The sequence below is a fragment of the Elaeis guineensis genome, chromosome 3 (genome assembly GCF_000442705.2).
Source record: "Elaeis guineensis isolate ETL-2024a chromosome 3, EG11, whole genome shotgun sequence".
NCBI lineage: Eukaryota > Viridiplantae > Streptophyta > Magnoliopsida > Arecales > Arecaceae > Elaeis > Elaeis guineensis.
In genome coordinates this window covers 123,079,568-123,104,922 of record NC_025995.2, presented here as the reverse complement: position 1 = coordinate 123,104,922, position 25,355 = coordinate 123,079,568, and the positions used below count along the sequence as shown (strand labels likewise).

At 40.0% G+C, this 25,355-nt stretch overlaps 1 protein-coding gene across 1 annotated transcript; it reads left to right on the top strand.

The window, feature by feature from the left end:
- The first annotated feature begins 8,115 nt into the window (after positions 1-8,115).
- On the top strand, positions 8,116-25,355 carry LOC105040378 (polynucleotide 5'-hydroxyl-kinase NOL9-like). The gene is given in 10 exon segments (XM_073254791.1): positions 8,116-8,424; positions 8,529-8,626; positions 8,742-8,775; positions 12,869-13,038; positions 13,232-13,324; positions 13,327-13,414; positions 16,573-16,753; positions 18,382-18,493; positions 20,766-20,893; positions 25,045-25,355. Coding segments are annotated over 10 exon segments (1,167 nt in total). The 5' UTR covers positions 8,116-8,230; the 3' UTR covers positions 25,114-25,355.

Here is a 25,355-nt window from a genome sequence, read left to right as displayed (position 1 = left end):
AGGTGGAGGGTGAGAGCCGATGGGTTCATCATACGTACTGGGAAATACTGCTGAGAAGATGGAACTGGAGGAGAAGTCGAAAGCTTGAAGCGGTTCTAATGTATTCTTTTCAGGTCTTGTCGTATTGTTCTTCTTTCTTTGGCCTTCAGGACTTTGTAACGTATACCTTGTTAATCAAAATGAAAAGGAGATTTTTTGTTACCTTTCCGCACTTTGTGTTAAATTATCGTCCATCGAACTTCTTTTATTTTTTGTCTCGTTCGATGTCGATGTTGTCTGAAGGTTCTTGTCGTCACCACGTTGGTTTGCTTTTCTTGTCGTCTTTCTTTTTCGGCCTTCAGGGCTTTGTAATGCATACTTAGCTAATGAAATGAAAAAGAAATTATCCATTACCTCTTCTACTCATGTGTTGAGTTATCGTTTGCTGAACTTCTTTCTGTTTTTGCCTTGCTCGATATCGATGTCATTCGAAGGTACCCAATCTCGTCGCATTGACCTGTCCCTTTTGTTTATGGCCGCAGATTTGTCCGGGGCCACTTGAGTTCCTTTCAGAGTTCGAGCTTGGAGTCTGAACTTCTCGTCGCCTTGAGGAAGCCGTCTTATCCTTGGCCTGTGTTGAGAGCCTCTTGGAGACTGGAGATTTTTGATAAGAATCTCCATCCTCGTGGAGACGAGGTCCCCTGTATCTTTGACATAATTTATTTTTCATTTGTCGCTGGTGTAGTTCGTCGCTTTCCTTTTTAACTTCCCCCCTTTTTTCTTTTTCTTTTCTCGAGTGAGGGTTTTCCCTCTTCTCTTAGCGGGTCGCGGGAGCGCGGAGGGGCCTCGAGAAGATTTTCTTTTTCTTATCTGGTCTTGAATGACCGGATCTTAGTTGGCGTAGGATAAGGTTCTCCTCCTATTCCTGATGTAGTCGATTTCAGCTCAGGTTAGGATGAGGTTCTCCTCCTTTCCTAACAGACTGTGGGGGCACACATGGGCGTTGCAGGGCCTCTCCCCCCATCCGGTCTAAAAGTAACCGGGCCTTCGACTTTGCTCATGTTAGGGCGAGGTTCTCCTCCTGTCCCTAACATGGCTGTGGGGGCACATAAGGGCATTGTAGGGCCTCTTCCTCCATCCGATTTTAAAGTAACCGGGCCTTCGACTTTGCTTATGTTAGGCGAGGTTCTCCTCCTGTCTCTATCATGGCTGTGGGGGTGCATGAGGGTGTTGTAGGCCTCTCCCCCATCCGATCTAAGGAGAACCGGACCTTCGACTTTGCTCATGTTAGGGCGAGGTTCTCCTCCTGTCCCTAACATGGCTGTGGGGGCACATAAGGGCATTGTAGGGTCTCTCCCCCATCCAGTCTAAGGAGAACCGGACCTTCGACTTGCTCATTTAGGGCGAGATTCTCTTCCTGTTCCTAACATGGCCGTGGGGCACATAAGGACCGTTATATGGGCCTCTCCCTCCGTCCGGTCTTAAAATAATCAGACTTCCAACTTTGCTCACGTTAGGATGAGGTTCTCCTCCTTTTCCTAACATGGCCGTGGGGGCACATAAGGGCCGTTATATGGGCCTCTCCCCCCGTCCGGTCTTAAGATAACCGGACTTCCAACTTTGCTCATGTTAGGACGAGGTTCTCCTCCTGTTCCTAACATGACTTTGTTTTTTTGTCGAAGGGGTTATCCCTGTCATTACGAGTCCATGCCGAAGAAAAGATATGCAAATCTAAAAGAAATCTTGATTTAAAGCAAAGTCGTTAGTAATACATTTACAGTTTTTCAAATCCCATGGTCGCAGAAGGTCTGCACCCCGTCGAGGTCCTCCAGAGATGGAGTTGATGATCCGATTGGAGGTCGATCTCCGGGCTGCTCTTCCTCCTCGGCGGCTCAGGTTGCGGCAGGACCCTTGGCCGATCCTCTCTACCCTCAAGCCGACGTCGAATGAACCTGTCGAGCCGAACTCGTCTGATGAGCTCCTCGATCTCGTCTCGGAGTTGAATGCATTCCTCTGTGTCGTGCCATGGTCGCGATGGTAGAGGCAGAACTTGTTAGGATTGCGCTTCCCGAGGTGTGTGCACATCCTTTCCGACCTTGGGAGCTGCTCCCTGACCTCCATCAGTACTTGGGTTTTCGATGCATTAAGGAGGGCATAGCTGCGGAATCTTCCTGGGGGAGAGCCCCGTCGAACTCTGCGGTCCGAGCTTCTCAGCCTGCGAGCTCGGGGAGGAGTCTGGGCGGCTTGTGCTCGGGAGAAGTCCGAGAATGTGGCCGAGCTTCACTCGGCCCTCTTTCAACTGCAGGACTGCTGGAGTCGCCCGCCTGCCGCTCCTTCGCGGCCTCCTCCTCCTTTAGCTTGAAGGCTTCCTCCGCTCGGGCATATCCTTCGGCCCGAGCCAGCAGATCAGCAAAGTCTCTGGGATACTTCTTTTCCTAGAGAAGAGGAGGTCATTCTTTTGAAGGCCGCTCTTTAAGGCGGCCATTGCAACTGATTGGTCCAGGTTCGGACCTCCAGGGCGGCGGTGTTGAAGTGGTTGACGTAAGCTCGAATGGATTCTCCCTCCTTTTGCTTGATGTTAATGAGGGACTCCGAACCTCGCCAGGGACGTCGGCTGCTGACGAAATGAGCCACGAACTGTGACTCATCTGGTCAAAGTAGAAGATTGTACCCGACTTCAGTGTCGAGTACCAGTTCTTGCTGCTCCCTTCAAGGTAGACGGGAAAGCTCGACACAAGATGGCGTCTGGTGCGCCATGGAGCAGCATCATGGTTCGGAAGGCCTCCAGGTGGTCGACCGGGTCCGAGGTCCTGTCGTAGCTCTCGAATTGGGGGAGCTTGAAGTTTGGCGGATTGGTTCTGCATGATCATTTGAGAGAAAGAAGGGTCAGTACAGATGTCTTCACGTAAGCAGTGGGAGCACGGCGGAGCTCTTCGATCCGCCGGTTCATCTCCTGGAATCTCTGATCCAGGAGGTCCTCTCGATTGCGGGCCTCGAGGGTCTTCTGGTGGAGCGGAGGCAGGGACTCTCGGGGGTTGAATCATGATCGGACGGAGGACTCTCCGCCTTCTGTTTTTCTTTTTTGGGAAAGACAGGGCGGCTGGCCCATGTGGCCCACCCGGTCGTCAGATTCTAGAACTCCGACGATGCTCTTTCCAGCCGCACCGATGCCGCTGCTGCTGCTGCATGACCTATACTGCTTCGGTGAGGCCTCTGACCTGTTGAACCAGCAGGTCAAACTGCTCCATGCCGACTGCCATCGCCGGAGGAAGAGAAGCCTGGGAAATCGAAGATGAGGCCGGGGCTTGCGGAGCCTGCTGAGATCTGGCCGGGAGGTCTTGACCGCCTGGTGGATGCCCTTCGGAGAGGCATCAGGTGGAGATCGGGGAGGCATCAGGTGGAGATCAGGCAGGCAACCGGAGGAGGAGATGTCGGAGAAGATGACCGGAGGTGGTCCCGTTGAGCGCTCCTTTAAGAATAAGGGTACTGCGAAAACACAGTCTCCTTCCTCTAGCGCCAATCCTGTTGGTGCAAAAATCCACCGACGTTGGAGAAGCTGGAGTCGAGGGAGTCGCGGTCGCCGCCGGACCTGCAAAGAAAGTCTAAACCAGAGTTGGGGGTGCTTCGGCAAAATCCTTCGATGTTCAAGTCAGTTCTCTGCTCAACAAGAATGGAGTGCTTGAACGAAAATTTTAGCAGAGTTTTGAGATAGAGATTAGAACTTAGAGAATAACGTATCTGGGGGTCCCCTTTTATAGACGGAGGGCGTAACAGATTGACAGCAACATCTGTAACCGTCTGGTAGTGGGCCGTTCGGGGCGATGAGGAGTTTGTTACGGAGAGTAGTGGAGTGGGGTCGTGGCCATCACCGTGGCCTGTCACGTAGAGCCTGTTGTGAAGAGTGGAGTGATGTCCGTTGTCGTGACTTGCCAAAGCATGATGGAGCCGCGTGGGATTCGTTACAGGAAGTGGAGCAGAGTCGTGGCCATTACTGTGGCCTGCTAGGGAGTTCGGGCCCGTCGGCCAAAGTTCGGTTGGGGTGTCTGGTGGAGAGGGGTAGCTCTCCGTCTAAGAGGAGCTCGGATGTTGCTGGCGAGCCTTCTACCGTTGGGTGCCTTAGGTGCTAGTACTGCAGGCGAAGGTCATCTGCTGTAGAAGCTCGGTCAGGGGCTTTCTGTGGATGAAGTTCGGTTTCATGCAGAATTGGTAGAAGTTCGACCGGCAGTGGATGTTGGATGGCGCTGGAGTAGTTCACCCGTTGGAGGGGTCCGACTGCTAGAGCCCGTGTGTCGTAGAAGTTCATCCAGAATCTGGCCGCTACAGAAGTTTGGTCGGAGTCTGGTTCCCGTAGAAGTCTGGATGGGGATCATTTGTTGAGGAAGCTCGGCCGAAGCCTGCCTGCAATAGAAATTCGGAAGGAATTCGTTCACAATAGAAGTTCAGGTGGAGGCTTACAGTAGAAATCCGACGTGGACCACTCGTCGTAGAAATTTGAAGTAGACCGCTTGTAGTGGTAGCTTGAAGTAGATCGCTTGTAATAGAAGCTCGGAGTAGATCGCTTACGGTGGGGGTTCGGAGTCCGACCCTTGTAAGAATTCGTATGAGGTCTACCTGCAATAGGAGCTCAGGGCTGAAGTCCGACTCCCGTAGGAGCTCGGATGAAATCCAGAAGGCGGTCGACCGCTGTAGAAATTGGATGGAGTCCGTCCGTCGTGGAGATCTGCTGTTGGAGAAGTTCGGCCACTGACGAACCGATGAAGTTCTGGAAGAAATTCGGATTAGAGTCGATCGAATCCTGTTGGAAAAGATTTGGAAGAGGTTCGGAGAACGGTTGACCCTTGTAGGAGGTCGGCCGATAGTAGAATCTAGAGAGCACTTGGAGCAGTCTGATAGACGACCGAAGAAGCTTATCGCTGGAGAAGCTCGGGAGATGCGCAAGAGTTCGTCCGTCGGGGGAACCCGGTCGACACTTGTGGAAGAAACTGTGGGAGTTTATCCGTCGGCGAACTTGGAAATATTGCAGAAGCTCGGCCGTCGGAGAAGTTCGGAAAGATGTCGCCCAAGGTTGGACGTCGGTAGAGTCCCGGGAGGATCACTCCTGATACGAACTTCGGCTGGGGGGTATTTTATACCCAACAAGAATCATTGTCATTTCTTCTCCAAAAGAAAGAGAGAGAGAATCAGTGTCATTTCCAAAAGAATGAATTTAAGTGCATTAAGGTGATACCATAATGATGTGCCTACCTGAGAAACTGGAGAAACTGACTCTTAAATCAAGCTTGCCATGGTTCACTTGTTCTACATACAAAACAAATAATCACCTAAATCCTTTGCAGTAAGCCTTCCTTCTTTTCCATTTATTTTCTCTTATTGCTCTCTTTTCTGCTGTACAAAATTTTCAAGTCATGCCCTTTTCTTGATTCAAATTCAACAACCCATTGTACCATTTAATTGGTTGGAGCTAGTGAAGTTTTTTTTGCCCCTTTTTTTCAGAAAAAAATTTTAAAATTAACTGGTAGTCTTTGGGAAGGAAGAAATTTTCTGGTAATACTCAGTTTAGAAGTTATATTCTAATAGAATTTTAGTTGCCTATAGTGAGCTATGTGGTCACTCATGATATACTTGATAGAAAATAATTCATATTTAATAATAAGCTGACAAAAATGTTCCAAATATTTCCATCATCTTAAAATCATATTTAACCAACTTCAATCTAATTAGAATGGCCTACGCGATCCAATCATAAACTTAATCTAAGTTGGATATAATTTAACACATAGTTAGGTTAGAGAATCCCAGCTTGATATTGGACCGGATTGGATTAGGGATCAAAGATGTGAGAGAGGGTTGGATTAGCCCTCAACCCGACAAACCTGCATGAGTTGCAACTCTTCGTATGCATCCCAAACAATGTATCAAGCTTCTTTTTCTCTCAAACCCGGTTTCATGACCCTGCCCGGCCATTACTCTCAGATAGGGTTAATCACTTGGGACCCTGCTATTTCCGGGTAAGTTGTCCAATGAATATATCATCTACAGTGGATGATGAGAAAATATTAGCTGGTAGTTGATGCCCAGAAAGAAAAATAAAATTAGAAAGACTTCGTTTGCACAATCCTTGAAAATTTAGGATACTTGACATCACATTTTTAGGAGGAATTAGCATTTTGTTATATGATTTGCACGATCTCCGGTTTCATTAATCTCCTTCCTCTTTATCAAACATTCAGCGCTGCGTGGACTGGTACCTGAAAGAATCTATCTGGCCATCCAAACAACTCCTGCAGCAAACTTGTCCTTGGTGGGAAAGAGGCCCGTGCGACGTACCCGGTAGCGGAGTCTCGCCCCGCCGTTCGCTGGACTGGCCGGCCCAACCCTTCGGTTTAGGGATTGCGGAAACGGGCCCGACCACTGCGCCGGTCTCGAGCCTGCAGCCCAAACTGGCGAAGGACAGCGAGCTCAGGGTGGAGGTGGGCTCCAACACTCCTCTCCAAGTGGTAATTTAACTAATTACATCTGGTTTTCAAGACCTTTCTGCTTTCTTTATCAGTCCAATTTTTTATTTTTTTTTTCTCTTATGATGGATTTTTAGACGCCTATGGTGAGTTATGTGAATGTCCATGCCATTCTTGATGGACGAAGGCTTCATGTTAAAGCTTCTCAGGGCAGTGATGTAGATTCCTCACAGGTATTAAGCTTTTATGTTTTTCTGACCCTCAGTGATCAATGACTTTCTTTCGGCTTTGCAAGTAATGTTGCTGGCTCTAAATTAATCAATGCCACGTTCTCGGCTACGTCTGTTTGTGGGGCAAGGCTGCTTTCGGAAAACTAGAACTTTGAAGGATAAACACAATGTTCACGTGGAATGATGAACATAAGGACTATGGGTTCGATCGTCGTCATGGCAACTTGGAGATATGGGACTTGGTATTAGTTTGGCAAGGGACAATTTTGACGACTTGTAGGAGATTTTGGCAAAAATGTGACAGTGCAATGAAGACTATAGAAATATAGTGAAGTGATGATAGGTAAAGAATATAAAGAATTTGCTTGAGAAAGGATAAAAGTTAATTCGATAATCAGGTATATGGAGAAAGATGTATGTTTTCGATCGTTCAAAAAAATATATGCAAAAAGCAACAGGAAGTTTTGTGAATCTGCCATCAGTTTGAATTGTTCATGCTAGAGACATACATTGGTAGGATGTGCACTTAGGGGTATCATGTAGCATGAAATAGCTCGTGTTCGGATACATAATGTAGTTGGAGTCCTTTAGTGAGATGGGCTACCTCATGTAGATTTTATTGAAACGTGCATAATACTGATTGGTTACATGGATTTGCTTTAGTACTATTTTTAAGGTGAGAGGTAGTGTAAGTTGTCTTGCGATTAGAAACTTGGTAGGTGTTTAAAGCATATTCCTTGTTGAGTTTGGAGTCTTTAAACCACTTTTGGTCTCTAATGGACTTTTCGGTTCGAAGTTCAAGCATTAACCGTCTTATTGCTTCAGGGCCCTCAAGTGATTGTTGTTGGACCTGCGGATTCCAGAAAAAGTAGCTCGTGCAGGGTGCTTCTTCATCACCAGGCTTGTAAACAGGGCTCTAAACCAACATTTGTGGATTTGGATATTCTTCGGGGCTGGAAATCAACCTTTGTGGATTTGAATTTGGATTTGGATAACAATTCCTAATTGTGAAAGGAATTCCTTTAGAAATGCCGGTTGGAAATTTTTATACGCAAAATACTCCAAAGTAAGCATGATTTCTTCATTTCCAAATCATTGATCACTGTACAAATTGTCTCGTTCGATTCAAACATGGATAAAATATTCGAATATCCATCCACATTGTCATCTCTAATCGCACCATAAGAAATCTATTATCCCAATTTTACAAGGATACAACAAATCTCATGTTCATATGATTTTGTCGATGCTTTGGCTGTCTCCTGTATTGGATTGGATGGATCAGATCCATTTTGAATCCATGATGAAATTATTTTTTTTCCTTTTTTTTTTTTAATGTATAATAGCGATGATTTCATTTTAAATCCACGATGAAGTTGTCCATCTAATAAATTTTCCGGCCAACCGGGCAACGTCTAGGGTTTATAGCGCCCCTCACTCCGCCCGAACCGAATAAAATCAAGAAAGCGCTACTTCGCTTGCTTCTTTGACCCCTGTTGGCGCCTATATAAACCCAACCCAATTCATAAAACCCGAAAGTACCGGGAGCGAGAGACAGGCCAATCAATGGTGGGAGCGGCAGAGAGCGGCGCGGCGACGTCGTCTCCGCACCCCGAGGTATTCATACCTCCGTGGTGGGCGGAGGCGGCGGAAGACATCGCACGCGCCTCCTCCCCTCCGCTGGTGGCCCTCGTCTGCGGCCCCAAGAATAGCGGCAAGTCCACCTTCTCCCGCCATCTTCTCAACATCCTCTTGCAACGGTCCGCCGCTCCTTCTCCTCCTTCCTCTTTTCCTCTTCTTTTACTCTTGGATCTTTTACCGATTCACATGGCCTCCTATAGAATCGCTCGGTTCTTTTCTCCAGGTATGAGCGAGTGGGATATTTGGACACGGACGTGGGGCAGCCGGAGTTCTCCCCTCCCGGTTGTCTCTCGCTTCATCTCATCGACGAGATTAATCCAGGCTTGCTTCTTTCTTCCTTCGTTTCTTTTGTTCAAGCCCTTTCTTTGATTTCTTGGGAATTAGTTCACGGAAAGAGCCGTTCTTGATTGTAACGGTTCTCTTCCTTGCTTTGCAGATTTGAAGAATCCGTGCATAAGGCCACCTGAGAGGTAAGCAATAGATCTCCTTGATGGTATTCGATTCATGTTTTCTTGTTTTTCAGGTGAGCCATGTTTAAGTTGTTTGATGCCTGCTATAGCTATAAGTGTTGCAATTTATTGATATGATGCATGATCTCAATTTCTTGTTAAATATTGTAAGGTTATATATTCCTTTTGGCTTGACAGAAGTTGGGGAATGTATTCTGATTCAGGCTTTAAGAACGTGGTTTCTTGTATCAACCCTTGATTTTTCTTCTTGTTTTGGTCTTTTGGCACATTGGTGATTTGCATGAGATTTTACGTTGTAAACAATGAGGCGAATATCTTACCTGCCAAATGGCCTTCTAGATTTTATGTAGGTTCTTTTGCTGCTAAAGTTTCTTTGGCTTCGATTTGGCACTGAGATGAGGAGGGTTGATGGAAGGTTGGGACCCTGTAATTAGATGTCCAACATTGTCTATTGACACCTTTACTAGTATAACTGATTACCATAAGATTTGTTGGGCTTGTTTGTAATTGCTACAGTTAATTGCGCTGATAAAAAGATGAGAAATTCTTTGTGCATTGCCCGTGGTGTAGAAAATCTGATGTGGAGCGCACCGCTTTGCCCTATTGGACCACATAGCCATCGTTTTTCAATGCGCATTTAATGTTCGTAGTTCTATTTTTTAGTTTGAAATTTTGAATGATGAAAATAGCCTTCTTAAAATTTATGACATTCTTTTACAAAAATTATGATACCCCTTCCCTTTCGAAAAAATTATGACATCTTTTTACAAAATTATGACACCTCTTCTTCACAGAATTATGACACTCCTTTATAAAAATTATGACACCTCTTCACAAAAATTATAATATCCTATGAAAAAATTATGATATCCTGTGTAGAAAGTCATAATTTTAATGCAGGATGCCATAATATTAGCACAAGATATCATAATTTTTTCAGAAGGGAAGGAGTGTCATAATTTTTGTGAAGAGGTGTCGTAATTTTTAAGAAGGGTTGTTATAATTTTTAAGAAGGATATTTTCGTCATTCAAAGTTTCAAACGAAAAAATAAAACTGCGGATATTAAATGCGCGTTAGAAAGTGGTGGCTACGTAGTCCAATAGAACGAAGCGATGCGCTCCATGTTAGATTTTCTACATCACGGGCGGTGCACAAAGAATTTCTATAAAATGCAGTTCATGGGTATCTTGCTTCCTTTATGATGTAGCCTTTGTAAAAGTTTGTAGAACCCCTTTTGACTCCTAAAACCTTAATTCAGATGAACGTGGCTGACAATATAACCAGTTGTTGCCTGCTTTGGTCTTGTCTATGACCTTAGGTATATTTGATTTATATGTGTTAATATCTATATCTCTACATTTGTATACAGTGAACATACAACTCCTGTGGGTGAGTTTAAAGGTTAAAACCTGATGCCAGCTTTGAAGGCTAAGTTGAAAATGCATGATTGCAGATCCATTACCCATTCTGATGTGGCCCGATATGATATGTCAATCCCTAAACCTTGAATTAAGGCTAAGTTGAAAATGCATGGCTTCAGATCCATTACCCATTCTGATGTGACCTGAAATGATATGTCAATCCCTAAGCCTTGAATAAATTAATTATGATTTTTCAATTAAATAGTCAATGTGTCCAAGCATGAAATATAGGAGATGGGTAACCAATAGAAGCTTTGTGATGATAATAAGCAAATACAATGGCGGAACGGTGTTCTTGTGTATTAGTATTATCCTTGTTGAATGTTCTGATATCATGTGATCTAATTGCAGTTCTGATGAACCTAACATATTTTTCTTTCTTTTTTCTCTTTGTTTCTTCATCATATGCTATATTTCTTGTTTATTGTTTGAAGGCTTTTGTTCATTAGAACAGCCATAATCCAATGAAACCTCAAGAACAATCCTGTCCAATATTAGGAGAAAAAGATTGCGATGTTCCCATAACTCTCAAATGGCAATTCAAAATCAGGTTGCTTCAGGAGAGTTATGTACCTTTCTTCTTGAAGGCAATATCTTTCATTCAAAGGGGGTGGCTAGATGTACATGTGCATCTAGGAAATGTCCGCTTACATTTGGCTTGGGCCACAAGCAGCTCTCTCTTATCATAGGCTATGCATATGAATCATATAGAACCAAGGATTTCAAGGGTATGGAGCATGGTTCATGGTGTTGACTGGAAGTCTTTGGCCCTGTCTGATGGTGATAATATGGGTTATATGGATTAGGCTATATGGTAAGAGGAACCAATGTATTAGACAGCAGATAAGTGATGTGTAAGGTTATGATACAGCAAATAGGTTGGTTTGGTTTTTTGGTCTTGTAAGGGCTTAAGATATTAAGATTAGTAGCTATTTATTTAGATTTTAATATGGGTATTGAATAATTAGATCTGCAGTTCTTTAGTTTATAAATGAAGGGAACAGACTCATGCTTGCTGGAATTTTCTGCGCACACCTGAGTTATTATTTAAAATGAAATTAGAAAGCAATTGTAACCTTAGTAGTATCCACTAGAGGATTTGTTTGGGTATGAGCTTAAAGAATCTGGATTTCAATTGGTTTTAGGTCTTTATCGAAGGAACTCAAGGTAAACAAAATGAAAAAAATGATAAAATAATAATAAACACTTATGAAGAACAATGAATACATGGAGTCCTAAAAATTCATGTGAAAAACTATAGAGATATTGGATGTCATCACCTACAAAAGATGAAGTCATCATCATGAGATATGGAAAAAATTATCTAAAATTTATTTCAGATTTTGGTTGTGTGGATGATGGTGTCAGGTCTCCCAGTGCACCATCATAGATGTTTCTCTTTACTAACAAACATATATTTTCAGAGGAAAGAAAGAAAGCTCAGTTACTTGTGGCAAGTTGTCCTTTACACAATAGAAAACCTAGATTATACATAATTCAAATCACATGGAGCTCCGAAAGATTAGGTATTAAATATTACTCAGGATGGGACTGCTGCAAACTAAAATGCTTATATTGTCTTCTTCTAAGCACGCATGCCTAATTTAAAAGTCATATCACTTATAGCTTCTTGATTTCCTCACTTTTCTTATATTATTTGGATTTTTGCTAAAACTAGACATATTACTTCCATGTTGGCAACTGATAATGTCATTGATGCATAGAATTAATGATGTCAAAAGTGCCAAAAGGCGTGCCTCAAGAACTCAGGCGAGGCGCCAGAAGGGGTCATCGCCCCTTGATGCTTCAGGCGATGCCCCTTCACTCAGGCGCACGCCTTTGGCGCCTTTTAGGGCCTTTCTCGGTGATGTGAGGTGCTTGTCTTTGGTGCCTCAATGAACTTTACGATTATTTTTTTTAAGACTGAAAAGTATAAAAAACCTAAAAGGCCACCCATTTAACTTCTCAGCTCTATTACTAACAGGGGGTAAAGTGGTCAATTAGTATAGAAAAATTAGTTTTGAAGAGATAGAGGCTGATTCAGATGAGACAGAAGAAGATGTTGAAGGATATGAATCCAATGGAGGAGGAGAATATGAAAGTGATGACAACTATGGAAGTGGAACTGAATCTGATGATTCCATTGATGAATTTTAGGCTTTAGGGCTGTTTATCTTTTTTGTTTCATTTATATAATTCCACTTTAGGGCTGTTAATGTTTTCTGTTTTATTTATAAGACTCTATTGATGAACTTTAGGGCTTATTATGTTTTCTGTTTTATTCATTAATTTAGAGCGGTCTATGACTTGTTATCATATACTTTATCTTGAACTCGTCGAGCATTTTACTATTTTATATATGTTTTATGCTTAAATTATTAATTATATGATAATTCATGTTACAATAGTTATCTCTAGTTTTTATTTATTTATATATCATATTTTCTGTTTTTTCCCCTAATTTTAGTGCCTTACTTTACTCAGGCGAGTGCTTTTCTAGCACTTGTCGCCTCAAGGCGCCGGACCCCCCAAGCACCTTAAGGGCGTCTTTCGCCTTTGACTACCTTTCATAGAATTATTTGACCAGATTATCTTATGTGTCAACCTTTAATTTAAGCTTTTCCTCATGCTACTACTAACTATTCTTTATCTTTTTATCTTTTCCACCCAGGTGCTTCTTCTTTGGTGATATTTCTTCAAAAAGAGATCCAGATGCTTATTTAAAATGCATTTTCAGTTTATATGATTACTTCATAAAGGAGCATTATGAACCTAATGAGCTTGGTAGTCCTGGAAAATCAATGTTACCTCTAATTATTAACACTCCTGGATGGGTGAAAGGTGTGGTTCTTGAAATTTTTTTTCCTTGCTTTAGTACCAAAATTCTGTCCTTTAAGAAATGTAGAGGCTTAAGTATGATGCTTGCACTTAGGATATGGCTTTCTCCTCCTCTATGGCCCAATTTCGTAACTTACCAACCCAATGATGTCTTTGTAATTTTTTTGTTGTGATTTTTTTTTTTCTTTTTTTGTAGGTACTGGTTTTGATCTTTTAGTGGAAATGTTGAGATATATCTCTCCCACTCAGGTGGTTCAGATACGCATCTCAGTAGAGAGCAAGAATCTTCCAATGGTATATTTTGGTTGGATGGTGAACAAAAGAGACCTGTTAATTTGATTGAAGTCTCTTCGGCACGCCAGGATTCTTTAAATAGATCGTGAGTATTTAATCTTACATTTTTTTTTAAAAAAAAATAGAACATTCGGAGGGCATGGAATGTATAAATTAGTCAAAAATGCCATTCTGGCTTCTTTTTAAGCTAGACTCTGCAGTGGGAATATCTTGAACTGACACTAGATAAACATAATTAGTTAATAATTCTTTATTATGATTATCCTGCGCACATGACAGTCTTTGATGTTTGATATTATCTCTCCCATTGAGGCACACTCAAGTGCTTCAGATATGCATCTCAGTAGAGAGTAAGGATCTTCCAACTGGCACATTTTGGTTGGACAGGGAACAACAATGACCTGTTGATTGGATTGACAACTGGTCATCATGTCAGGATTCTTTAAATAGATTGTGACTATTTAATCTTAGATTTCTTCTTGTAAAAACAGAACATTCCTAGGGCATAGAATGTATAAATTAGTTAGAAATGCTATTCTGGGCACTCTTTGAGCTAGACCCTCCAGCGGTAATATCTTGAATTGATGATAGATAAACATAATAGTTAATAATTCTCCATATGATTATCCTGCGCACATGATAGTCTTTGATGTTTATTCTCTCCTTTTGCCATTGTGATTCCTTGTATGACATTTTCCACAATACTTGCATTCTTTCCTATAAAAGGTATGCCCTTTTTTTTTTTTTAAAAAAAAAGGAGGAGTCTGAGGAAGATAAATATTTATCCTCCATGACATTTGCTGAAAGTTTTTGAATTGGAACTTTACAAATTTCTTTGCTTATAAATGCATGAGAAACCATTCCATTGACTCTGAAGGATCATATTATTTGTTGTAGGAAAGTCTCATCTTTGATTCACAAATTAGCTAAAATTTATTTCCTGCAAGCTTCAAGCCTTGAAGTAAATTAAATTGATTCTACACTCAAAAGGCTGCTAAATTAGCAAAAGCAGCACTTACATTGCTGTTCTTAATCTTAAGGGGTCCAACGCACGCGATGACCTTCAAATAAGATTGTATCACTGCCTTATCCTGGGAGACATGTTTTATTTATCAGATATATTTTTATACAAGTGATAATACATACTTGTGCCCATTTACGTGTCATAATAAGTAACTCAATCAGCTGACAATGTTTTTTTTTTCTGTAGGGTTTTGTTTCATTGCCTTAATTTTTTTCTAAATCTTCTTGGTTTGTAAAACAAAATTAATTTAAATGTTGAATATCAAACATATGAATTTGACAGAATTTAAAAAAAATGTTATGAGGTCAATGTTAAGGAGCTGGCCTTAAATGTGAGTAGAGAAATCACCGATACTAAACCAGATCAAGCCTGGATTTAGCCTCTCATTGAGTTTGTAGTGTAATTATATGAAGGAAAGATGCCCCTAAGAAGTTGTAGCATCTTACCAACAGAATTCTTCAACAAAGAAAAAAAAAACCACAAACATCTATTGCAAGCTGAATAATGCTCTCTTGTTTATAAGGCTCAATCTTATCCTATTCCTCGACTCAATTTAGAAAATGCTTACTGATGCTCCTGAAAAGAAGATACAAACTTTCTCAATAAGAAAACTGTTGCAGGAACTAAAAAAGGAAAAGAAATAAAAGCACTTAGTACTTAGTAGGCTCTGAGCTTTCTTCTTTCCTCTGCATTTTACTTCTCTCAATCCTGTGTAATCGTCTCCCATCTTCCATCTCTTCCTGGTCCATCGCAAAACCTTAATGAGTTAATGACCTTGCTATCACCAGCTGCTTTCTGGGACCCATAGTCACCACCCTGCATTTCATGGTTCACAATAGAAGAGCTTTTGCAGATGTTCAGCCATATGAAATGATTTTTTTTTCCTTTTCATGTGGGGTTATTTAAGGATTCTTCATGAGGCTAACCTCTTGTTTCTGACTCTTTGACTGGTTTAAAAATAACCCCCTTTTTGGGTTTTGGTACTTGAGGGGGCTTGTAGCTGATCTACTGTTATCATTTTTCTTTTGGCCATAAATTATGTGGTCCCTCTCCTTGGGCTTCTTTCTCTATTATGGGATGCATCTTGCTTTTCCTTCACCTGTCTGCACTGCTGAAACTCAAAGGAATGATACTAATGGGCTTGAACATTGGAAGGTTATACATATGAGCTGGCACTTGGTTCCCCCTTGTCTCTTTTGCTTTTCAGATTCCTTTTATTGGGAGCGTTATATATGACCAGTAACCTATAAAGAACTCTGGGTAATAAATTCTATTCTTAGAATCACTTCCATGCTTCTTTAAATTTATCTCAACAATCTCCCCTCTAGCCCACTGATATCAGGAGATTTGGTCGTGATTAAAACATCGGTGCATGATCCTAAAATAAGAATGTTTTCATTTGATGGTATCCACTTGATGTTCCCTCTAGTTGGTTGGCCAAGGTGTTGATATCTTGATTTTGGAGCTCATTTCTCTCATACACATCCGTGTGCATGGAATCTTCACACTTTGATGCATCTCATCTGGCCTACAAAGCTCCCTCTTATCACTGATAATGGTGAACCAGGATGCTGAATATGTTGTTCCAAAATGAGAAGCTCATACAGATGCACGATCCAGGCTGGGAAGTGGGTACTAGGATTGGAAGTCCATCCTAGGCTAAAGCATAGTTTATAATGAATTAGCAGGAGCAGCTACAACACTCAACAACCTTGAGGGGATCACTTAGCATAAAGTATGAAGTGATGCCAGTAACTATCCAAATTCCAACATTTGTCCCAAACACCAGTTTAGGGTGTGTGTTCTTGTTGCCAGCTGCCTTACATCATTAAACAGATCTGGGATCTAAAAACTTCATGGTATTGCAGCATGTCAAGCATTCTCATTAAATTAGAAATTCCTTTGTACTCCCTGATCTGAGGGGATCCTGCTCCTATTTTGAGAATCCTACTGTTTTCATCTTTTGAGGTGCCATACTTTATCCTCCACCACCCCCCCCCCCCCCCCCCCCCCCAACCCCCTTCTCCTCCTTTTTGGGTAAAAGAGGTAAGAAGTCATATTTTTACAATGTTGTACATGTTTGAGGATGTTGGATCATCACATGATTAAGTACACTATTTCTTCCATATATTCTAACTTTCACTATTCTCAGAGTATGTGGATAGATGCAAATCTGGTTTTACTTGCACTTGGTAACACTAATCCATCTGTGTCTGCAGGGTGTTGATTCGAAAAGATGCAAAAATTATGCGAGACTGTCATCTTTTTGACTACTTTAGGCAATGTTTTCCAAGTGACCTGAATATTGTAACTAACAAGGAACTTGCTTATGCCTTGGCTTCCCTCCCTCCTTATGAAGTTCCTTTATCAAGGCTAAAAGTTATGCATCTCCACTGTCAGGTTAGCTGATAGATTGAATGATTTGCCATTATTCTGTCTTAGAAAATGAATATCGGATATATTATGATCTTGCCCTCTATCCAGTGTACTTGTTATTATGCCTGATTGTTTACTCATTCATCAATGCACCATTTAATGGCTGGATCATGCATTAGAAACCATATCCATTTGGAAATTTTTAATAAGAGGGATGCCAGACCTACACATGCATGTGGGTTTCGTGGACTTGCATGCACTGTGGGTCCAACATCTATCCCTCAAACAAAGCTTTATGTTTATCAATCGGAATGGTACCCAACGCAGTTAAATCCATTTTAATCCATCTGTCTGCATCCATCTCCTCTCTCTGTTCTTCGTCCTCTTGCTATTGTAGGGCATCGAGATCATAAATGACAGGTGGATGTGCCAAGGTCAGCTGCAGCATTCCATGTTAAGATAGTGTTAGAGGTTTTCTCCTCTCCTGTCACTTGGGTGTCAAAAATACCCCACTGCCTTGTTTCACTTGGTCACAGCTGATTTCACAGATTGTAGTTATCTTATAGCAAGTTTCAGGCTGTCTTTTAACCAATCAAATAAATAGCAAAAAAGAAGGTGTTGGAGATGATACAGTAGAGGTGGTGCCGTGGAGGAGGTTAAGGTGTCAGTGACAGTAACAAAGTCAGTGTAGTCAGAGCAGGGGATGACAGGTTTTCATGGCCTCGTGTGAGGAGTTGAGCGACAAAGTTGGAAGGGGTAGAGGAGGTTGGCATGGTGGTGAGTTGCAGCAAAGTTGACTTACAGGAGGAGGGAGGTGGTGGAGGGGGAGGGGAGGCAGAGGAGGTGGCTGATGGAGGGAGGGTGGGGGGTTGTCTTTTCTGGGGGCAAGGAGTTAAATTTGGCAGTGATAGAAGGGCAGACATGAGACCAATTGGATACCTGTTCCACTGCCCTTTTGAGGTTTTAAATCATTGACCAGCACCACTAGCAAACATAGAAGCAAAGGTGATCATTGGTGGGAGGAAAAGAAGGGGAGATGAAAGGTTAGATATTTTAATCATCAGGAAACCTTCCCAGGCGGTCACTAGTCATCGGATGGTTGACCTGTCATGGAAATTGGCATGAGACCAAACACATGTGTGGGTCCAAGAAACCTACACATGCCTGCATGTCTATCATCCATCTTGAGCTACTGACACAGTCATAGCCATCTGAATTATGAACTAATGGTCATTGAATGATACTGCTGTGACTACTTAAGAAAGACCTAGTAACCACTGCAGCATCATAACACTGGATGGTTAAGAACTACAGTTTGCTATTTCACTAGTGGTATGAGTTGAACAGAACCATACTGACAACAAGATTTCACAGAAGATGTGTAGAATTGCATGCCATTTTGCTTTGGAATGTTACTTAATTGACTTTTCTTACCCTAGACCATGACTTTTGTAAACTACCATTATGTTAGATTTTAAGAAATAACAGGATTTGCATGAGCCATATAATATTTACCTTTTTGTATCATTTATATTGCACCTCTTGTCCTAAAAGTACTATTATCAGCAATTTCCTGTTATCTCAATGATAAATATTTACCATTTTCCAGTTGTATTTCTTATCCTTTTGAGGTTATAATTATTTATTTTTAGGTTCCAAGTAATGAAGTTTTTCACAGTCTAAATGCCACAATAGTTGGTTTGGCAGTTAGTTCTGATGGGCCAGCAAAATTTCAATCCTGCATTCCTTGGTGCGTTGGACTTGGTAATAAACTAACTTTTATCTTCTCTGGCTCCCTTCCCAACTACCAAAACAAGCAAGTGCCATATATGCTTACTTTGCAGAAGACGCTTCCTTAGTCCATGCATTATTCCTGGAACTGCTCTCAAGCAAGCTTTGGATGTTTTCTAAAAATAAATATCCATGATATTCTAATGATGCCCCTAATATTTTTATACTGATTTGTTAGTTACATTTTTCTATTGATTTATATTTTTTTAGAATTCCGTGCTTATTTGTAAAAAATGTTCATTCATGATTCACAATTAGAAGTTTCATGGGTTAACAGTGCATGTTCGATAAAAGTGATCCAAGCTAATTACAGCACAGATAAATAACACATCTTCTAAACAAAAAGACAGATAAATAACATGCTGATACTTTATTTGGATTTTTTTACTTGTTGTAGTATTCATATTCCTCATACACCTGATTTTAGTAGTAAGTTATATTTTAGTAGTAAGTTATATCTTTGTAGCAATGCAGAATATATATATATGTGTGTGTGTGTGTGTGTGTGTGTGTGTGTATAGTACTAGGATCCCTTTTTAAAAAAATTCTTTCCCCCTTTTCAATCATGTAAAATTTATCAATTTAGACTAGAAGACCTCTTCCCGAATCTGGGAACAAACCTAAAGAAACAAGATGCAACAAATCTTAAATATTAGCATATCAGAACTATGTAAAAATATAATCCAGCCGTAGAATTACCCCTTTTAATGGACTCTATCATCTTTTCCCTCCTGCTTTGAACTTTTTTCCCCAGTTTTGATCATGTGAGGGGAGACTGCTTGTCAGTTTTAGGAGCACAAGAATTTTTTCTTATCAGGGTGATATGATATATAAAGAAGACAAATTAAGCTCAAGATCTAACATGCCACAAAATTGCTAGCTAAGGAGAATCCAACCATTCTCTGCACACTAGAAGCAAGCTAGCGGACATGATTTCAGGATTTTTTGCAAACATTTTATAAATTCTCCATACTCCCTTTTAACACTTTCTAGGTTCTATGGCCTTTTTAAGTTCTACTAACATAGGAGTCTTGTGCTTTCAATACCACTCCTCTATAGGCTGTACTTTGTACCCTTATTTTTTCCATTTTCCAATGATGCAAAACTCCTCCATAGTATGTGATCCATATGAAATTGAAATGATTGAAGAGACTTACCCAAAAGAGATACCAGAAATACATGAAGTCATGATTTGCATATCCTTCCTCATGATATAAAGATTTAGCAGCAGACCCGCATGTCTTGAGACCTGTCTTTTAGGAGTTTTGCCATGCATGACAAACATATCCCTTTACCATGTCAAAGAAGTAGAATATTTAATGATTAAATCATGGGATAACTTGTTATGAAAAGGAGAAAAAGAAAGCTAGTACCTCATGTTTAAAACTGAAGATGGAGTCTTGAATTGTCATTCCATTGACCCTCGTGGTTGTTAGGATGTAGTTTGAATGGGAGCAAAAAGATCAACAGAAAGATGTCACAGTGCCTAGTTAGGCCCAACATTTTTTTATTGAAATGATTAGGCTTAACAACACTCTATCATATGAAATAATTTTCATCATCCCTTTTCAAAATTAGTTTTATCATGCGAAATATTCTGCAATTTATTTTAAAAAAATGAATGGCATAAATGTTAAAACTATGACATAAAAATTCTTATGTGATCAGGAAAAGTTATCATTATATGGAACATTGTCATTAATCATTAAACATTTGCAAACCGTTCAAATAGGTATTGCCATTAATATGTTTATAGTTACAACATCTAATTTCATGCTATCTGATTTCTGCTCAGATCATATTTGTAGTTTCTTAGAACATCAAACTCTTATTTTCTTGCTCTTTAAAGATTATTCATGCCATATCTGATGCCGAGTGCTTCTGTGCCGATCCTGTTCACTGTTCAGTCTTCTCCAAAATGTAGAAAAGATTGCATCTACATGTATTCCTGTCCAGCACATGGTTTTCTTTCTGGCTTTTTATAATGGCGTCCTACATAGAGGTATAATGATAAATTTGAGGACAATTATGATGTGCTTCTTACTAGCTCTTATAGGAGCTCTTGTTGGAGATATTGATCATCTAGTGGTTTGGTGTGTACATGCATTAATTATTTATTTGTAAGCAGGCCTAATTTTCGGTCATCTCTTTTTTTCAGCTATAAATTATAGAAACTTGGAAACATGTTTACTTTGCAGTACTCTGGTTTTGTTTGCCATATTCAACTGAAAACTATATTAATCAGGCATTGTGAGAGGCATCAACATATCCAAAGGTCTAGCATATGTGATTACACCTGTTCCTTATTCAAGTCTACGAAAGGTTGATCTTCTTCTACAGGGTTATATTGAAATCCCAACTGGTTTGCTGCAGGTAATCCCGCTGAAGTAAGATTTCTGATAAAATCATATTTGATCTTCAGGTTTTTTGCCCAAGAAGTGCATGTTTGGGTTGACTGTTCTTTTATAGAAGTTTTTTTTCCTGCTGTAACACCTATCTTTATGCGTGCTTGGATGATATATCTTTCATCTTTTTTTCCTTTGTGAAAAGTATTTATGTGAGTGTAAGCTTTTGACTTTTTCCTGTAGCGCATGCACAATTAAATAACTTTTTTTGGTTCAACAGATTCAAGGATCCTCTTCTTTTCATAAATTAAATACCAAATTCTTTATGCTAAGATGTTTCATATTTTACCTTTCCTCCAATCTATGAATACTTATTTCAATTCTCAGCAAAATCTATTGCACACAAAGGATATCTGATGCTCGCTGTAATTGTATCTCCCACACCTAGTAAATTCTTCATTCCATATATTGCTTGAGAAATTGTACCTCAACAAATTTCAATCAGCTTCATGATAAAATTTTTCATGTCATATCGTAAGTTGCATATCAATAATCATTGATATATCTGGAATATCAATTAGTGCATTCTGGGATCATTGTATTGTCATTAATGTATGACATGCTTGATCATGCATTTAGGAGCTCATGTTCATATTATGAAAATGAAACAGAATGGAGCATCTCAGCAATCATTTGTGATCAGTTGCAGTATTTACATTTATACATTGTAATCAAAATCTAAATTTGAAAAATATCTAAAAATAATTAATGATTATTTTTTCTAATGCATCAAATCTCACCGTTGTCTCTTGGTTCAGGAGTATCTTTCTTCCTCCCTTAAAAGCTCTTATAGTCCAGATAGTTTAGAAATTTCTGAATTCTTTCATGCTAAATTGCATTTTCTATCACCTATTAATTAGGCATATCTCAACTCCTCTTTTTCTTATTCTCGAAGTCCAGCAATTTCAGAATTCCTTTTTCCACAAAAGTCATGCATGCTTTATTAAGACTTCTAAGAGAGAAATCAGATTAGAATTGTTATAGGAATACTGTAAATTTTTAATGCAATGATTTGATTAGGGTTTTTCGGAGTTAATAATTGGGAAACTAAGATGCTTTTATTATAGTTTAAGGTTTAAGGACTCAAGGATGGTAGATAGACCCTTACAAGTTTGATGGCACATGGGAATGAGGATAAAGAAGCCTGGGAATAGTTCAATGAGCCCCATTTAAGGTTAATGGTCTGGCTAATAACATGCTTCTAGATTCCCTCTCCCAATTATTGGTCAACAAGTCTTGTGCAGGATGCTTGATCTAGTAAAGATGTTTATGGTGGTTGGTAGTGGCTTGGAGGGAAGCATTTTTAGGTTTCCAGGGGTTGCAACTGCAATACTTCAACAATGGATGAGAGGGTGTGGATAAGATCCAGTGCCCACTGTGAATCACACCAAACTCCTGATCACACTCTAGAGTGTGATTCATGTGAGCCATTGGATCTTAGTCCGTGGTTTCTCTATCCACCATTTGCCCTGCATTGCGATCGCGTTACTTGGCGAGGCAAACAGTTCCAACTTGGTGAGCTGTTTGTCAATGATGAGAAGGATGGCAGGGACTCCATGGTGAGGGATGAAATTGAATGGTGTATTAGAAGAGGAAAGCCATAATAGGAGACTCACACTATTAAAGGGAAGTTTTGCTTTTCCAATGTCTCTTGTGCACTAAAAGAGGAAAGCCATACCATGAAAGTTGAATCAAGTCAAGCCCAAATCAGGTTGCGCCGGAGCAGATTAGATTCAGGTTCAGGTCTGATTGGGTCTAGCCCAAAGCTGATCCATTTCTCTCCCTAATTTTCTGTGCCGCCTCCTTTGATTGACCATTGAAGAAAAACATTTTCTTGGCAATGACAGTATTTCAAACTTTGTGGAAAAAAAGAGAGATTATGGAACTTCTTGGTGTTTAAGAAGGAAATTATTGACTGGAAAACGGTCAATGATAAAGGCGGGTCTCTGCTTCATGGGTTTGTCAGTATTAGGAGATACTTTTGAGTATGTTGCATGAATCTTTTCTTTCCTATATTCTTGTATAATAGACAACAAGAGAATTTAGTGTCGTAAGTAATTATCAAGTCACTTCATGGACACTTAGAAAGTTGTGTTTAATTGGAAGTATCCTTTCGTGTGTGTGAGAGAATGATAGATCTTACCATGGTGGCAGTGAGAGGGAAATAGGACAAAGAGTTGAGGGGGGCTGGATTGTTTAGCAACCATTAAGAGTGACTGGACCAGTTAAACATGAGATTCTTTTCATGAAATGAGGCCATCTTCCTTCTCTTGAAAAAACTTGTTAGAAGTCTTCATTATGTTTGTTTGTTTTTTCCTTTTTCTTTTATGTGAAAGGCTGCCTTAAACTTGCATCCTAGCTGTATGTGGTCTATCTTCTTTTCTACATTCCTGATGCTTTACAAATACCACTGCACCTACACCTAGTGGCTACCGTAATGCATCTAATAGGTTGTAGTTGAGAAATCCAAAGTTGCCACCTTTTCAACTTCAGTGAGTGAAATTTATCTGCAACTCAGAGTTGGGTAAAGGATTGGATATTTCACTTGATAGAGAGAGAATTTGAGGCTTTGGTTTGGATGGCTGTCATTGCTGATGTAGATTAGATGGTTATGTATTGCTTCAGGACAAATCCTATTCATGCGTCTATATGTAGTATAGCATTGCCTCTATCTTGCTCAAAGTTGCAGAGCAAATATATGACACTGATTCAAAGTATTCAAAATTTTGGATTAAGTCTGAGAAACGGTCAGAAGGTATTATCAAACTCTGTTAAATAAATAGATGACAGTCAGGCAAAATTGTCATTAAATAAATTTGATACCAACTCAAAGAATTGAAGTAGGTTGAGGGCCAGTGTTAGAACTCCAGAGTTTAAAAGTTAAACTCTGCATGAATGACATAAAGCATGGTAAGGTAAAGTGAACAAGAGCATCATGCCAATAAGATAGGCTGTATCCATGTGATACACTGTCCTGATCAGGCCTCATTAAAGTCGACTATAGTAGGCCGTCCTTTCAACATTTCACCGTAGTGAAGACAACACCTCAGGGATCCTAAGGCGACTACAACTAAATTGAAGTGCAGAACTTTCTTTTAACGTGTACTTAGACAGCTGAACTGTGAGACACTTACATTGTTGTTCCATCCAAATTTCTATCCACGAGCTTCTTTAATCATTAGATCAAATTAACTGCACAAATATTAATTTATTTGGAACCTAGAAAGACTTTTTTTTTCTATTCGAGTCTAGTTTTAGTAAGTTGACCATGGAGCAACATTTTTTTTAATTTATGTGTTGTATACCCCGAAAGTAAGTCTCCACTTAGATATGCATGTCACTAAAAAAAAATAAAAATGATAGAAGTAGGGTAGAAACCGGATCGGATACCAATATATCTATATCCGTATTTGTTTTATCTGACGAATACGAATACGGATACAGATATTAATTAGATGCAAAAATTCATATCCATATTTGTTTTAAACGGACACAAATATAAATTGAATACTAGAAGTATGGATACAAATATAGATATATATCGGATAATTAACCTTTATGACCACCGAATCAAAGATATTATTAAATGGATGATAAATCAAGTTAATAGCATGTTCATATGGTCATATATTTTTTTTAAAATTAATGAGTACTATATAAAATTAAATAGGATTACAAATTGAATCAGATATTCGGATATGGATCGAATGATTGTCTATCTATATCTATATCTTTTTTTTTTTTTTGACGGATATGAATATAGAAATAGATATTAGTCGAATGCTCAAATTTATGCCTATATCTAGATAGATGCAGATATAAAAATAGATCTGATCGGATAATATCCATCCACTTTCACCTCTAGATAGGACTTAGACGTGCACAAGTGCAAACTTAAAGAAGCGTGAGTGGTCAGCCCTCTCAAAGTTTGATCATTTTGAAACCATTTTTCATGCATGTCAGGTAGCTCTTATGGACAAAAACTGCATGCTACCTTATGTGCAAATAAATTGCATGCACGGTATTATACTAGTTTTTTTGGCAGCAAATGTCATGTATTGATGGATATTTTTAATGGTAAGCATACATTGTTACCTCTTTTAATCAAAATCTCCTCAGGTACGTGGATGTGTGTCCCCTTATATGTCTACCAAGGTGCTGCACAAGGTATCAGATAAAGATCTATAGGGGGGAGCAGCTCTTGCCTTGACACCAATTTGCAAGATATAAAACTGATGGAATTGTATCATCAGCACTGATACACTAGATGGTATAGATTATGAACCACTGCCTTGATCTTGCCAAAAGGAAAAAAGAAAAAGACTGCCTTGTTACATATATTTTCTTGTAACCTGATGGCCTCTTATAACCATAATCATCTAGAGTTATTCCAATTATTTGAGATCTGCTTTATGAATCTTTATTATTCC